Source organism: Phyllostomus discolor, chromosome 15 (genome assembly GCF_004126475.2).
Source record: "Phyllostomus discolor isolate MPI-MPIP mPhyDis1 chromosome 15, mPhyDis1.pri.v3, whole genome shotgun sequence".
Taxonomy (NCBI): domain Eukaryota; kingdom Metazoa; phylum Chordata; class Mammalia; order Chiroptera; family Phyllostomidae; genus Phyllostomus; species Phyllostomus discolor.
Window position 1 is genome coordinate 4,941,963 of NC_040917.2, and position 16,288 is coordinate 4,958,250.

Sequence of the window (16,288 nt, forward strand, 5' to 3'; positions counted from 1 at the left end):
CATTTGCTGCCTTTACGTGTAGAGACCACTAGGAAGTATATCCCTTACTCCTCAAAAAAAAAAAAAATAGCTGCAGAAACCAAGAGAAACCAAGTCGTTCCCTTAAGGCTTCGTAAAACCGCCATCTACTGAATGGGCCATTTGGCCCTGACCTATGACACAGCAGCCCCTCGGTTCAGCTGGCATGTGGATGGCACATGGGCCACCTTCTGGTGCAAAGTAACGTTCACTTCAGGCGCTGCCATGGCCCAGCTGCCAGCACCTTGCACTGCACAAAGAAACAACTTCAGGCACTGAGTATGGCTCCCTGGGCATCTTAGAAGCCTCAGTCACTCCAAACGCAAATGAGTTTAGGTGGCTAATCTCTGACAGAGTGCACGCAAGACACACCATCACAGCCTCCTCCACAAGACAAAAGCAATGTTCAGTAAAGTAGTTTCTTTCCCCTTCACCCTTCTAGAAGGCCTCTTGCTAGGGAAAAGTGGGCTCGAATCCCAGTCTTCAGTATCTCTTTTATATTTGGATCCTTTCTGATGACCTATCTATTTTACAGAACAAAGAATTTAAAAGTACTTAATTTTTCTATTGTATTACACATCCAATTCACTGTCCAAGGGTCTTTAAATATATTGGATCCTGGCTATTGGAGAGTAACTCTGCCCCCTAACATGGCCACTTAGCAGCCTTATTTACAACCTCTAGTCCAGCAGGAATAAGAAGAATATTTGTATTGTGGGAGACAGAAGGTGCTGATCTGTGGTTGCTAATGGTTTACCAACTGGCAAAAGTCAGTAGACTTCAATAAGCAGCAATGTGCCCACATTCTGCACGGTAGTTAACTCAGTAGCCAGGAAACCTATAACTCTCCATGAGAGATTCCAAGAGCATTCGTGTCTATTTTCTTCAATGATCCCACATTTTTGCTAAAGAACAGATCCTTTTAGATAATATTCACCATCACCTGATGACGTTCGTTCAGTTAATTTGGCAGCAAAGGGTGGAGCGCACATTTTAAAGCTAAAGCTCGAAGGGTAACGTGGGCTTTCCAATCACATTTCTCTCAGTAGAAAAACAAAATGAACTGAGGAGGGTCAGACAGTGAGGACGGGGCCCACCTGGATCTCCTCGATGCTGTGCACGATGAACATGTCCTGCAGGTCCTCCATGGCACCTTCCATCCAGTTGTTGAAGGGAGCGGCTCTCTTGGCAAACTCCAGGTGGAGCTGGTCGATGGTTTCCAGCAATTTCTCAGTTCTCTGAAGATTAAACAGAAGCAAGCGTCATCAGAGGTAAAAGAATAAAAATGATCTGAAAATGTAGATGCGCTCCAGAACAAAGCACCATCCCGTGACGCGTGGTCGCACACGATGCTCTCTCCTCATTACTGTGTTTACACACAAGACCAGCCCCTGTTCTGACAGGCAGGCTGCGCCCTGCAGGTCTCCCAAGGGTCTTCTCAACCAAAGAAGGATCCCATAACCCCTGAAGTAGCCTGGTTTTGAAAGTACTTAGAGGGCTCTGTTAGGCAGCATCTGGGAATGAGCAGCCAGAGGGGAAATAAAGCCAGGGCCCTCGCCTTTCCAGTCTAACCAAGAACTGAACACAGGAGGCTGGAAGCGAAAGGAAGTCAGGTCTCAGCAATTGGCTCAGCGATGCTGAGCTCCGTCTGATGACACTGTCGGGTGTCCTGAGCATGACACGCAAAACAGCACAGGAGAGGGGAGAGTCCTTGAGACAGCGCTGAGAAAAAGGGCTTCTATAAAGATCTTACTAAGATTGCTAGGTGTCCTGAACATCACAGTAAGAATCATACAGAGAGGGGGTGGGTAGTCCTTGAGATTCTATGCTGGGAAAGGGAGCTTCTGTAACAATTTCACTAAGACAAAGAGCCTTTACTAACTGAGAGAAAAAGCCTTTGTAGCTGTACATTATTCCCAAGGGGGAAGGAGGGGGCACCTAGAAGCCAGCTGGGGTACATAACTACTAAACCCCAATAGTCGGGGCACTTATATTAGCTAACTACCCACTTGCAGCCTCGGCTCAAGTGTATACAACAAACTCACCATCTTACCAACAAACTTACGGTCTTTCCTCCACACGTGGGGCATTCAGACTAGCTGGGTGCCTGCTTGCAGCTTTGTGCTCGTGTGTGTTTCCTAAATAAACTTGCTGTTTCATTTCCACTCCACATGTTTGTCTCTCACTTGAACTCACCTCATGCGGCGAGATGAGAACCCAGGTGGGGAAGGGAGGCCCCCTGACTCGGGTCTCCCTCCCCATGTGTAGCAGAGCCCCCACACGCCCCCTCTCTGAAAACTGAGAACCATGCTGGGTAACAGAAGAGTCGGGGCAGCTTCCTCGTTTTCGTCAACACTATGCAGAGAAGATGCCTTTCTCAAAAGCCACTCACCTAGTGGAGACTGGAGGAACTACAGCTTAATGTTCTCTAGTCCTCCTTCAGCATTTAACACAGACTCTTTGGTTGCCTTTCCGGCACACGAAAGCACGAGGCTTCCGGCCAGAGCGTGGCACCACTTGGGTCGTGCGGAGGAGAGGAGGGAGAGCAGACCACAGGGAAAGAACCCGGTATCTACACGTCTTCCATAATCACAATTATTTCCCTCCTGTTCTAAAATATACAAGCTGTGTCTGTTACACGCCTGGTCCTTCCGCTCCCTCAACACTTCTTTCTCTCTAGGGGGACATGTAGCGGCCACTTGGCATCTAGGATTGCATCTGATATCATGTATTTTACAACTTCCCCGGAGTTAGGGTGAAAAGTCTCAGAAAACTGGTAACTGCTTCTTTTTCTCCATATCATCTGAGTCTTCGTGGTGAAAGATAAATAGATACAGTCATCTCCCCGCTTATCTGCGGTTTCACTTTCCACGGTTTCAGCTACCCACGGTCAAGCACTGTCTGAAAATATAGCATTTCCCCAACCAAGGACGGCCTCTGCTCCGACACCCAACCATCAGCATCGACATGGTTCGATGACCCAGGATCCACAGAAGCAGATGACCCTCCTTTGGAGGTGTTTCCAGAAGGTCAGCCATAGCCTAACCTACATCACCCGGTGCCCCTCGCCTCATCACACGGGCACTGTGTCATCTCACACTAGCACAACACGGTGAGGACAGGATAATAAGATATTTTGAGAGAGAGAGAGACCACATGCACATAACTTTTATTATAGTATATTTTTTAAATTGTTCTGTTTTATTATTGTTGTTTTTACTCTGTTACTGGGCCTAATTTATAAATTACGCTTTATCATAGGTATGTATCAGTAGGGAAAAACATATATATATATATATATATATATATATATATATATATACAGGGTGCGGTATTGTCCATGGTTTCACGTCTTCCCTGGGGGTCTTGGTCTTTCCCCTGAGGACAAGGGGGGGCTGCAGTACAGTTAAACACCAGCTGCTTCCTGCTGTCTATCCTCATCTTAAACTTGAGTAAAGCCAATTCATCCTGACCCTTTTCCTTTTATTTTTCTTACGTCAACATTTGTTGCCATTTCCCTTTGCATGTGTCGAGTTAAGTTCTTCCTGACCTTGACTCAGTCACAGCTCAGTTTCCTCTTACATAAGGATTTTTGGAAAGTCACTGTAATGACTACTGGATACAAAATCGGTTATGCCATATCTCGTGACCTCTGGATTTTTTAATTCACAAGTACGGTGCACTGCTGTATGGATAAATTATAGTACAAACTTTCCAACGTCCTGTTTGCCTCTTTTTCCTACTTTTCATACTCTCTTTAGAGGCTCCTTTCACTGGATAATCTGGTTTGTTTTATGCATGTAATGCCACAAAAACTAGAACTTAATAACAGGGACTTAATTAAGAAGCCTCTACTTGCCCTGGCTGGTGTGGCTCAGTGGATTGAGCGTGGACCTGTTAACCAACGGGTCACTGGTTCAATTCCCCATCAGGGCACATGCCTGGATTGCAGGCCAGGTCCCCAGTAGGGGATGCCTCCAGAGACAACCACACATTGATGTTTCTCTCCTTCTCTTTCTCTCTCCCTTCACCTCTCTCTCTTAAAAAAAAAAAAAGCCTCTACTGAAAGGTTTCACATTGTTTTGGCCAGGTAGTTGAGTTGGTTATAATATTTTCCCGATACACCAAGGTTGCAGGTTTGATCCCCAGTCAGGGCACATACAAGAACCAACCAATGAGTGCATGGACAAGTAGAACAACAAACTGATGTTTCTCTCTCTCTCTCAAATCAATACTTTAAAAAAAAAAAAGGCTGCACGTCATCGGTGGCTCAGAGAACCCACCTCCAGGGCCTCTCTCCTCTTCTGCGTCAGCGTGCCCAGCCTGTCCCACTGGTCACAGATCTTCTGGCAGCGATCGTTGACGTTCACGGCGTCATGATAGTCCAGCTCGCTGTCAGAAGTGAAAATAAAGATGGGTTTTCGCAGATGACGTCAGGAAGAATGAACATGGGTCCAAATAAACAGATCACATATATTTTTTTAAAGGCTCTGAGAGAATTGGCAGGTATTTCAGCGTTTCGTTAACCAGCACCACTGCAAACACGATCCCTATTCTGACAAATCATGAGAAAAATTAGCAAAACTTTGCTGGTCGAAAGGTTTGTAAACAGAGATCAATGCTGTCTTTTTGATGCCTCAGGCTGATTATTCTCCCTCCGATTTTTTGGCTGGACCCCCAGAGAGCGTTATTTTAAGTGGCAGGGCACTGGTAAGTGACGCCAACGGTCTGACCTGAGGACAGCCCTGCGGGCCATGCTGACGCCACAGCAACTGGAACGTCAAAATGAATCAAGGGGCGTAGGTGTCAGCTTGCACCCGTATGTCCTCGGTGCCTCTCAAGGGCACTGGGCCTCACCCGTCACAGCGAGATGAACACCCTGTCCTGAAGGGGCAGAGGGACTCGGGCACTGGGGGGACGTCTAATGCCCCACAGGACAGAGCCCTTCCTCTTGTGGACAAAGAGGTTCCTACTGGTCTCAGGCCACCGTGTGACAGCGAGAACGAGATTTCTCACTACGTGATTCCTCGTCCTCACCAGCCCGTCCAGACATCCTAACAGGAGCTTTGCAATGTGACGGGATGTGAATCCACTGCTCAAGCAAATTTTCAACTAGAAGGTCAACCTGGTATCTCCAGGGATAGAAAACACTAACTGCTGGAGAGAATTTAAACCCCCTCTGGTTAAGATCAAAGTGAGACTCGCAGAGGTTTAAAGGCGTCTTCAGGAGACTCCTCCCAAGCAGCCCAGACAAGGGCACCTTCTCCTACCATGCCCAGTCCCGACGCTTCTGTTTAGTTCTTAACAGACCTTGTTTTTAACAAGACCTTAAATTCAGGCAATGGCTGTTCGTTACTTGTTTTTTCCCCTCTTAAATGACATTAACTTGTCCTTATTGAATGTCCCTGTTTCTGTCACTGGATAAAGGAGACACATATGGCTGTGATCCTGGAGTTCTTCCAGTGGCTAAGAAGCTCCCTGTCACCAAATCAAGCTCGTTAGGTTCTTATGAGCAGCTTCTACACACACATACGTGTCACTGACTGAGAGGAACTGAGATTCTTGTGCTTATTTTTATAACCAAATAACCAGACACACCAGCACTGTGCACAGCCCTGAATGAGAAGTGAAAAGGCTGCAGCTCTCCAGAATGTTGACATGAAAGAGAAGAAAAACTTCAAAACAAAACCCAGGAATCGTACTGTTGAGTAATGGAGGCGTCAGTGCTCAGGGCTCGCGGTTATATTCAGGGTGAACATTCCGCCCTCTTCTCTTAACTCACGTGTGCTGGTGCCACACACACCTGCTCTCCAGGAGGCAGGGCCTGCACCGCGGGGCACGCTAGTCTACACGTACTCTCAGAACTGCACACACAGTTTGAGTTATTTCAGGAAAGTTAAACGAGACAGGGTCATTAATAACATGAAAAGGAGCCCAGATTTAAATTCTGTACGTGGTTCATCTCTTGACTATGTGAAGAGAGAGGCATTGGATATACCCAGAATCATAAGAATAATTAAAGTTACTACTTAACTTTTATGGCCAACACTTAAGACCATTTCAAATGACTCATGAGAGCTACTGCAGAGCATTGAATGGCCGGAGTCTCTTTCACCTCCCCCCGTTTCATTTGCAAGTGCCAACGGGCAGCCCGACGCCCAGCTGCAGGCGGGGGGAGAAACTGGACTGCAGAGCAGACAGGTGTGGCGACCAGCACACTGCTAAGAGGCTGTCTGGGCTAAAAAAAAAAAAATTCTTGAAATAGGACAGACCTGTTAACTAAGAGGTAAAGAGCATGGGAATTTTAAAATATAACATAATGAAATAAACGTTTATGTTATCATTATGTGACAAGCTCTAAAACTTTGCAGACCTATCAGTGATTATGAGGAGGGGAAAGGAGCAGGGATGAAATTTTGCATTTATCGAAAGGGGACAAAGGTCTTTAGTGAAACTTGGAAAGACTGCAGGCAGCCTCTCCCGGAGGGCGGCCCCGGCCACAGGCTGCACCCCACACAGAGCAGCACTGGTGGATGGTGGCGTGGGGCTGCATGTCTCCTCCTGCAGAGCTCAGACGCCATCTCTGTTTGTTTCCATTTCTGGACAGGAGTGTAGTCACCACTGGCACCCGGGCCTGGTGGGCCCCCTGTCTGAGCTGCTCTCCGGGATGCCTGCTGCGTCTCATGCTCCTGCAGGTGCACTGCCCATTCCAGGGGCCAGGGTGCTGCAGGACGAGGCACACAGGGATCCCCCACCACCAAAGAACCGAAGACAATACAGTTCATCCTGTAGAAAAACAGGACGAATCCTATCCCAGACTCCTCCAGCTTCACTCTCCCTAAATTCCGCACAGAAAAGGAAGGCCAGGCCCGGGAGCCTTCCACTGGCCCACACCTGCAGGTGTCTGTGGCTGCACGTACTTGAGCTCCTGAGCGATGGCGGCGATCTGCTCCACGCGGTCCTGGTGCGCGGCCAGGTCGCTCTCAAAGGCCTCGTGCTTCCTCAGCAGGGCCCGCACCTCGGTCAGCGATGCTGACTCGTAGTCTTTCTGCAGCAGGATCTGTTCTTTGCCTGCAAAGTTTGTCACAAGAGTGAGAACACTCTGAAGTCACACAGCAGCTCCCCTGTGCCTGCACAGTGCTTGGGGATCATTAATCCAGAGAAGAGGGGCAGGGAGCCAGGCCGAACTCGGGCGGCAGCATCGCACCCGGGGTTCAGGCCTCACTCTGAGGACGATGAAAGCCCATGTCTCCAAATACAGGGGAAGCCAGCAGGCTGCATCCCAATGACACACCTGCCTTGTTTGTGATCCTGGTAGTGAGGATGTGATTCTCCAGGGCACCCCTCAGTCAAGTTAGTAATTATTAGCTCACAGTCACCTGGACTCATCAGGCAACGCCCTTGAACTCTGTCTGCCTACCCTAATTTTTTCTGTTTGAAAGCTTTACTTTCTGTGGTAAATGTAGTCTGTAGTTTTTTTCCTAATAAATTAGACAGTTCCTCTCTGAGTGTCTACCTATTTCCCCACAAATATTTCTTAAATCAAGCAATGGCTGGACACACATTCTTCCCCTGGTTGGTGACCTTTAAGAATTTCATTCTTTAAAGCTAGAAACAGAAAGCAAATGATCACATATTTAATAGTGACAGCCTAGCACTAAGTGCCAGAGACTGATTTAAATGCCTTATAAATATGAACTCATTACATCTTCCTCCAAACTCTGTGTGTGTAGGTGTGTGTGTGTGGGTGGGGAGAGAGGTTGGTTTCTGTCACTCCCACTGTGAAGAGGTCACAGAGGCACTGAGAGGTGAAGACTCTCCTCAGAGGCACAGAGCTGACAGGTGACAAGGCCAGGGCTCCAGGTTGGGGCCTGTAAGTATCCTGGAGGCAATCCCATCACTCGCACCCTGAGAGGCGCCTGGGACCCCAGGATGAGGGCACCTCCCATTTTGCAACAGGACAGGGGGGGTCTACCGCAGCAGACAGCAGCCTGCAGGCGATGGCAGGACCACGGTCCATGGCTGCTGGAACAGGGCTGAGCAGACCTGAGGGAGGGAGGTGGGTCTGAGTGCCGTGAGGACGCTAAGAGGAGACAGTGCTACCTGCCTTCTTCCTTTCCAAGCACCTTTCTAAGTAGGAAATTATGCTGCTTTGTGGCATTTAATAAACATCCTATCAGCAGAAGCCAGGCTGTCTGACCCACAGTTAGGGAATGAACAGATACTTGTAGAACCAAGTAAAGAAAGATGGGGGGACAGAAGGAGGCAAGTGTGGGAAGAAGGCATTTTGACAGGTACATTATGTGCTTAATTAGAAAAGGAGAGGTTCAGCACAAGAGAGCAGAGTGGAGAGAGGCAGGACCCCAGCCTGCAGAGTCCCCGACAGCAGGACAGAGTGAGTAACTGCACCGTGGCTCTGTCCCCACCCCAAGCCCGTTGCTCACCGTAAGCCCAGGTCTCGTGCGTGGACGCCTTCTGCCGGAACTTCTCGGCCAGGTGCTCCACGCGCTCCAGCCTCCGGATCTCGTTCAGCAGCCACTCCTCGTAGCCCTTCTCCGCCTGCTCCAGCCTCTGCCAGGCCCCGGCGATGTCCTGCAGGCAAGGACATCCAGGCCCGGGGTCACACTCAGCCTCTCAGGCATTCCTGTGAACCCCTCCACTGTGTGGTGGACACTGCCATCCTGTTTTCTTTCCCTTTCCTCACCTTCCCCCATGACCATTCATATGTGCCAGCTTCTGAATGTTTACTTATCGCTGGGGCCTTTGAAAACTGGCCTAGTTGTCCTCACAAGTAAACTAATGCCTGAGACTCTCCAGATGTGGCTCTCAGAGGCTAACAGGGCTTTACTTTTCTGGCCAGAAGACAAGGACGCCTTCTCACAGCCACTTAGAAACTGACTCAACTCACAACAGCTTTGACTCAGTGACCGGGCTCAGCCGCCTGGTGGCCATCAGCTGTCTCCTAGACATCACACACGTGTGGGGTGTGAGCCAGAGACTCCATGTAAGAGGGGCGACACCCAGCAAGTCCCTGTCCCGTGCAGCCTTCACATCGGCTGTGGAGAAAGACAGTGATTAAGCCCATCTGTGTAGGACAGGGATGTGCTGTGATGGGAAAACAACGCAGGATCGGGGGAGGCCAAGTGCCCACAGGGGAGCATCCTTCAGGCAGGTTACTTAGAGAAGAGCCCTCCCATTTGGGGAGGTGGCCTCTGAGCCGATGCCTCGTGACAGAAAAGTCAGTTTTGTGCAGAAGTGGGGAGTGAGCGTTCCTGGCCCCAGAAGCAAGCCGAAGGCCTGGGGGACATGCTCGTGTGGTGGGTGAGCAGCAGAGAGGCCAGGAGGGGAGAGGGCAGAGCACCTCCAAACCTGGAGGCCGGGAGGATGAGTCTGCACCTTATTCTAAATGTTTTTGTGAAGTCACTGGAGGGACTTCAGAAGGAAGGAGACACACTCCAATTTACATTTCAGGAAGATGGTGGTGGCTGCTGTGAACAGCATGAATTTTAGGGACAAAAGAAAAAGAAGAGGCCATAAGAGAGTTAGTGTGGGGTCCAAGGAGAGAGGCTGGTGGCTTGGCCAGGGGGTGGCGGCGAGTGCAGGGAAGGGGACAGGTTTAAGATGTGATCTGGAAGTGGAACCACTGGCACTGGGTGAGGGACTGGATGCAAAACAATGACAGAAAGAGGGGGTCAGCAGTGACACCAGGGTTTGGGGCTTCAGTTTCTTGGAGGTGCCGTCCACTAACAAGAGAGCACTGCGGGGCATTCTGGGCTGCGTGAGGTCTGAGGTACTTTTGAGACATCCAGGCAGATCCAGGAACCTAGAACTCGGGAGCATTCTGAGTTGGAGACTAAAATCTGGGTGCACAGGTGTCTGGGTGGGAATTAGAGCCACGGGCCTGGGCAGGACCACCCAGGGGCCTGAGGACAGAGGAGACAGCCAGCAGAACCCAGGAACCTCTGTGCACAGGCGGGGCAGAGGAGGCCAAGCTTGGAGCAGCGACAGATGGACCCATTGGTGAGGAAGAAAACAGTAAGTTCAGGGCGGAAGGAGGCGATGGTGAACAGGCTCGCAGCTACAGGGAACAGGAAGTAAAGTGACTATTGACGGGATCGTCAACATGGATGCTGTTGACTTGGGTGAGAACAGTCCCAGGCGAGGGGACAGAAGCCAGGTTACTGCAGCATGAAGAGTAGAAAGAGTTGGGGGGTGGCATTGGTGGAGGGCTGAAAACCAGTCTCTTAAGTACACTTTCTAGATGTTCCGCTGTGAAGGGCAGCTGAGCAATAGGATACTCCACGGGGGCAGGGAGTCACAGAGGCCTTACTTTTTGTTTTGTGGGTTCTACGGGTCTCTATGTGTCAATGCAAGGGATCCAGTGGAGGAAGGAAGGTGAACAGGGGAGGTGACAGTGCGGAACAGAGGCCACTGGGCCTACGTGATGGTAGACTGGGTAGGGACACTCGGCCAGGCGTGCAGAGGGAGGAGAAGATGAGGCCATTCATCAGGGTTTATTAAAGGCCCGCTGTTGGGGAGGCACCAGTGCAGAGGGCAGTCAGAGCTGCGTGGCGGTGGGGAGGAGACCAAGAATGAAGTGGTTGCAGGGCCGAAGCTCTGCTCCTAAGCTGAGACCCCTCAGCAGCCCCCAGGAAGAGGCCCAGGCTACTCACCGACACCATCTTGCCCTCAGAGGGCATGAAGGCGGGCCGGTTGCTGATCCGCAGCTTGGTCTGCAGCGTGTTGAAGTTGATCTCCAGCTGGCACTTCTCCTGCACCTTCGGGGGCTTGTGCTTGCGGCGGTAGTCCCGGAAGTCCTCCAGCTTCTTCTGCATGGCCTGCATGGTCTTCTCAGGGGTCCTGTTCTCCAGCCAGGGGATCGTGCGGCGGATCCATTCCAAAAGCTGTGCCCAAAACATGTTAAGTGCTGTTAAATACACCAGCAACCTGTCCCCACGTAGAAAAAACCTCACAATTAGGGATGGATTAACTTAACGTTCCTACGGCTGCAGAAGTGTGATGCCCCACTGAAGGGAGAGGAAAGGCACCTCTGAGCGTGGGTGGACAGGTCAGCATCCCACCCACGGCCACCAGCGATCGCCCAGCGACACCACACACCAGTCGAGAACTCAGGGTCAGCACGAGTCATGTTTTACAAATGTGTGACATTTACAGGAAACTCGGGGACCAGACATTAGCAGACAAATGCTGGATGGAGCTTTTAAATGAAAAAAAAATTAAAAAATAAATAAAATAAGAAATCACCTGACATGGCGAATGTAGTATAATAAAATCAGCGAAGAAGTGGGTTTAACTTCAGCTCCAACCTAATGAATTTATGCACTAAACTAATGTATTGTAAGTCTGGGACTGACTCAATGCCAAAGTATATTTTGATTTGATATCTAGTGAACACCTGAGGACAAGGTCCATTCTCCTGAGTTACTACCAAAGTCTTAGAAAAGACCTGCTGAAAAGCCACAAATAATTTCCACCTAAGATCACTTAGAAAGTGGCAGCAGACAATAAAAGTTAGTTAAAGTGGCGACGTGTCCACGGCCTGAGGGTCTGTGGAGGAAAGGGCAGGACGTAATCACCAAGGCTCATCGTCCTCCATCCCGGCCGGGCTTTAGCCCCGAGCGAATCAGTTGCTTTAGGCTGGAGCAACTGAAGTGCGTATCCTGGTACTCGTCCCAGAACAGACTGCATATCAGCTACGTGCAGTCAGGGCAAAGGCCATCTGGTGTGTGGCCTGTGTGATGGTGACGGAGTCCCATCTAAAGGGGCCCGGACCATGGGCGACAAGGCTACTGAGTTCCTATTGATGCTAAAACTGGAACGAAAGAGCCCAGGGAGAGTACTGTCCTCACCGAGCACCTGGCTGCCACGCATCAGGAAGGTCACGTGCGGACACGAGGGTGGAGGGCTCAGCCTCCCTCCTGTTTCCCTCTAGGGATTTATACTGGAGCCTGAGCCACGTCCAGCAAGGCTGGGTGCACTCCTCTGAGCTGGGTCACTGTGGACTACGCCTCTGACCACGGAATGCAGCCGCTGTGACATCAGAACCAGGAAGAAGTCACGCAGTGCAGTGTCTTCTGGGGAACCCTCCCCTGGGGGAGCCCAGCAGGAGGTGATGCCACACTCCGCTTTTCAAACATGCAGACTGCCTCTGTGCTCTGGGCTGGTGGAAAAGCCCGTCAGGAGTCCCTCAGTGCTGATAATTATGTGGTTACAGATGAACCACCTCTGAGTTCAACTGTATTCTCCTACTTTTATTCCACCTGGGATGAAAAATGCAAAGAAAACAATACTGACAACCCGTGTTCACCCTCTCGCCTCACCCTCTGGGTGGGTACGGACAGGACTGAGGGTCACCGTTTCCTTTACCTCACTTGCTAGCCTCTCATATTCTTCCATCAGCCTCTCATTCTCTTGATTCACAGCAAGAACCTTACATATCCTGTTAGCCGCTGTCTCGGCCTGTAAAACACAATAGGTAAACACAACAGCTCCGTCGATGGGACATGCACACACAAAACTGAGCGTGGCGGGTGTGAGGGGGATGGACGGGGGGGCCGTACACGGTGCAGAGTTGGGTGAGGGAGGGTAAGACTGAGGGCATGAATCATTTCACACCTTTTTTACAGTTTTCACACAGACTTACACGGCAGGCTGAATATACTGTAGGGAACAATGGGGAGATAACATTAGTCTGAACACAAGCTTTGTAAAACATCAAGCAAGTTAGTAACAGAAATATATGGGTCGAGGGAACCAAAATCTCAGGTCCCTGAACATCTGCCCGCTGGAGCATGCTACTGACCTCAGGACTATGGGGTGAGAATTCTCTGAATAACCTCAGCCTTTGAGAATCAAAGCTCAAATGACTGAGCATACGTCAGTGTGTGGAGTTCAGATGGGATCCTTCCCCAGAGCTGAACCTGCCTTAACACTTTGTTTAACCTGCAGAAGTTGGTGAGGCAATAACTCTCTATCATCCTTCCATGGAGGAAAACTCGGGCCCGGACTGGCAGCGTGCCCCGATCCATGGTCACAGAATGAGTCAGGAAGAGCCACGTGAGGTTCGGGCTCCCAGGCCTACAGCCTGTCCCAAAGCCTCGCCTTCAACGCCCTGTATGGGCTGATGTCCAGTTATCCTCACGTGCTGCTGATGGTCTTAACGGGACCAGAGGAGTAACACAGCCTTTGCCCCTCCCAGTCTACCAGGGTTCTCCAAGGAGACATGTGAGGGGGCCAGAGACAGAAACAGATAAATACGGAGAAAAAAACACATTTACCCACAGTGTCTACCCCTCAGGCTGTTTGTCTGAAGGAATGTGAATTTTTGGGGGGTTCTAACACTATAATCTTTTCCCTCTTTCAGTCAAAATGGGCTTCATCTTGAAAGATGCTAGAAGCCACCCCAGAGCAATGAAGGCAGCTTCTAGGGACTAGGGCCCAGGGAGGCACTTGCTCACATTGGGGAAACTCCCCTTTACTCCACCTTTTGTTCCTAAAGCACAATGTTTCCCACAGTTTACTAGTAAAATAATATCACAGAAGGAAGGCGGGGTGAAAACGCTTCAGGAAGTGTCTAAAGTTAACGCTGTTTTAAAAAGAGCATTCACAGTTTGGAACTTGCCGTATTAGGTCATCACGAAACACTCAGAAAGATTCCAAGGTAAGATGTGAAGCGCACGCACGCACACACACACAACCGACGCCCATGCGGAGGGGCAGCGCGGCCCCGACGGACGCGTGGTGGGTACCTGCTCCGCGCCCGCGAAAGCATGGTAGAAACAGGACACGTACGTCATGATGGCCCTTTCGTCCGGTTTGGGGGTGTTCACAATGTCTGAGGGAGGGAAAAACAGCACAGAGAACACACACACACACGGAGAGCAGAAACCCGGGTGAACGAGGGAGGGACAAGTCGGTTTGCACCGCTCGATCTCTGGGTCTCTCGGGCCCACAGTCCCAAACCTCAGACAGATGGCTCGTGAACAGCATGATTCAAACCAGCGCTTCCCCAGTCTTCACCCTGAGGCCTCTTTTCCTCCCTCCCCTGGTGGGCTTTGGAAATGCCATGGAGGCATTACCAGTGGAGCCGTGGGCTGGGCTGTGGGTCAGACTCAGAGCCTGTGGCCATTTCCCCCTGGCTCATGGGGCCCACAGCCTCTTGGCCACTTCAGGTCACCTGTGTGTCCCTTTGTGAGATGCTGGGAACAGCAGCTGAGCACAGAGCCCCGTCTCTCTGGCCGTTTCCCCATCACACCCCACAGCTGTCCTCACTCTGCTCTGTGACTGGCTGCTGGTGTCAGGATGACGCCCCCCAGAGAAGCATGGCAGGTGAGGCCTCTGCACATACTTACCTCACCATTTACAGAGGTCACCCGGGGTGACCAAACATCTCGAGAGAAGGGTGTGCATGGCTTGTGCACACTACAACCCTGGCTACCATCTGTGTTAGCTGCTGAATTAGCCAACAGAAAGACAGAAACAGAACCGTGTGACACACGCCCTTCCTCCTCCAACTCGGCAAAGCCATTTTCACTGAATTGCTTTTTCACTTTACACGGAATTCAGTCACGGGACAGGATGAAGTTAAAGAGAACACACTTTGTGATTCCCTAAAGTGAAACCCAGTCTCTGGGTTTCCAGGGGATATTAATAGAAAGGACACGGGGTTGTGTAACAGTATGGAATCTTCTGGAAAACGAACATGAACAGCATACTGGTACACAGACAGATAGTAAGTTTCAAAGAAAACTAGACTTAAAAAAACATACAACTGCCTCCTCAGAACTAGACGGGTCTCCTTACACACAGGAGAGGGGGAAAAGAGAAGAAACAATTGAAAGGAAATGAAGACCCACAAGGTGAAGGTGAGTGGCGACTGGTGTTTGACATCCTCACCCCTGTGCATGACGGTGACGGGAGACGTGAGTAGCTACGGCTCACCCAGCAGGTCTGGCCGGGTTTACTGAGTCTGTGTGAAGGAAACAAGGCCACCGTTCTGACGTTGGACACCCCTGGGCTCCCGCTGAGCCACCTCAGAGGAGTCAAAGCAATGAATCTTCCCTGTCGCCCCACACATTTATGTTGGGAAGACTTCAAACCAAAGAAGTCACACCTCCCTCGTCACTCCTCCGTGTACTTCTGAGAACTGACAAGAGGAATCAAGGAATTGACAGTCCCAGAGACATCTGTCACTGGGCATGTAGCAGTCCAGGGCAGCCAAGACCCTCCGCAAGTGCACACGGGACAGGTCCACCTGCACGTTTGAACCTTGTGCCCACCTCAAAAAAGGGCTGTGGAGGAAAACAGGGAAGCAATGTTCATAAGCTTCTAAAATGTGAGGACAGGATGAGGAAGCATTTCTCCAGTTTTTACCTCAGGTTACAGTTCCAATTAACCACCAGAAAATTCCCACCGGGTGTTCAGGTCAACAGCAGCAGGTGGGGCCAGTGATCTGAGGAGGGGACCAGGGCACAACAGGACAATGAAAGGTGGCAGGAATAAGACAAGTCAGCGTGATGCTATGCCGACATCAGTGCGCGTGTTGGCCAAAGGTACGAAGGCTGACGTGGGGGTGTCTGCTGGGTGGGTAGGTACATCCCAACATCCCCACACCCTGATTGGTAAGAAGATCCTTATGAGAAATTACTCTGCAAAGGAATTAGCATAGTTTGTAAGACTTTCTCAAAACCATTCAAAAGGAAGGATGATGAAAAGTAGTGGAAGAAGACTGGGGTGTGTCACAAGAAGGAGGGAACATCCCATGGAGAGCAAAGGATAAATGGGGCAGACATGTACCCCAACCAGGGCTCGGGGACCAGGGGGTAACCAAAGCACCGAGCGTGACAGGGATCCTGGCTCCCCCAACGGCAGTGTGCCAGGGAGGCCTGGGTGAACTGCAAGATGCACTCAGGACACCAGCTTTGTACTCACTTTGGCATCTTAGCCGTTAACTGGAGTGAGTTAACTCTGAGTAGTTGTCTAGTGTATGGCAAGGTCAAAGGAGAGACCACACAAGTGCAAACTTAGGGAGGACAGATGGAGAAAAAGCGACAGGAACTTGTCTCAGCTGCTAGTTCATGGGTTTATTGGCTTTCTCCCTCTGAAGAGTCATGAAGAAACTGTAAGTAGAACTCTGAAGGGTGTGCTCAAGTGTTAACACCAATAATACAGGTGTTTGATAATGGTTAAATCAATAAATAGGTAAAGTTATAATCCTAGTGGAAAGATCGATGTTATGTCCCCCAAAAGT

General features: G+C 50.3%; 1 protein-coding gene across 2 annotated transcripts in view; it reads right to left on the reverse strand.

Moving 5' to 3' along the window:
* The window catches only part of ACTN2 (actinin alpha 2), a 65,575-nt gene that overhangs the window by 10,951 nt on the left and 38,336 nt on the right, over nucleotides 1-16,288 (reverse strand). For both annotated transcript variants that reach the window (XM_028531310.2, XM_036016195.1), the window contains 7 exons: nucleotides 13,788-13,873; nucleotides 12,406-12,498; nucleotides 10,692-10,922; nucleotides 8,463-8,610; nucleotides 6,939-7,089; nucleotides 4,302-4,410; nucleotides 1,116-1,256 (listed from right to left, as the gene is read on the reverse strand). In XM_028531310.2, the coding sequence (XP_028387111.1) occupies nucleotides 1,116-1,256; nucleotides 4,302-4,410; nucleotides 6,939-7,089; nucleotides 8,463-8,610; nucleotides 10,692-10,922; nucleotides 12,406-12,498; nucleotides 13,788-13,873 (959 nt within the window). The remainder of the gene's footprint in view (nucleotides 1-1,115; nucleotides 1,257-4,301; nucleotides 4,411-6,938; nucleotides 7,090-8,462; nucleotides 8,611-10,691; nucleotides 10,923-12,405; nucleotides 12,499-13,787; nucleotides 13,874-16,288) is intronic.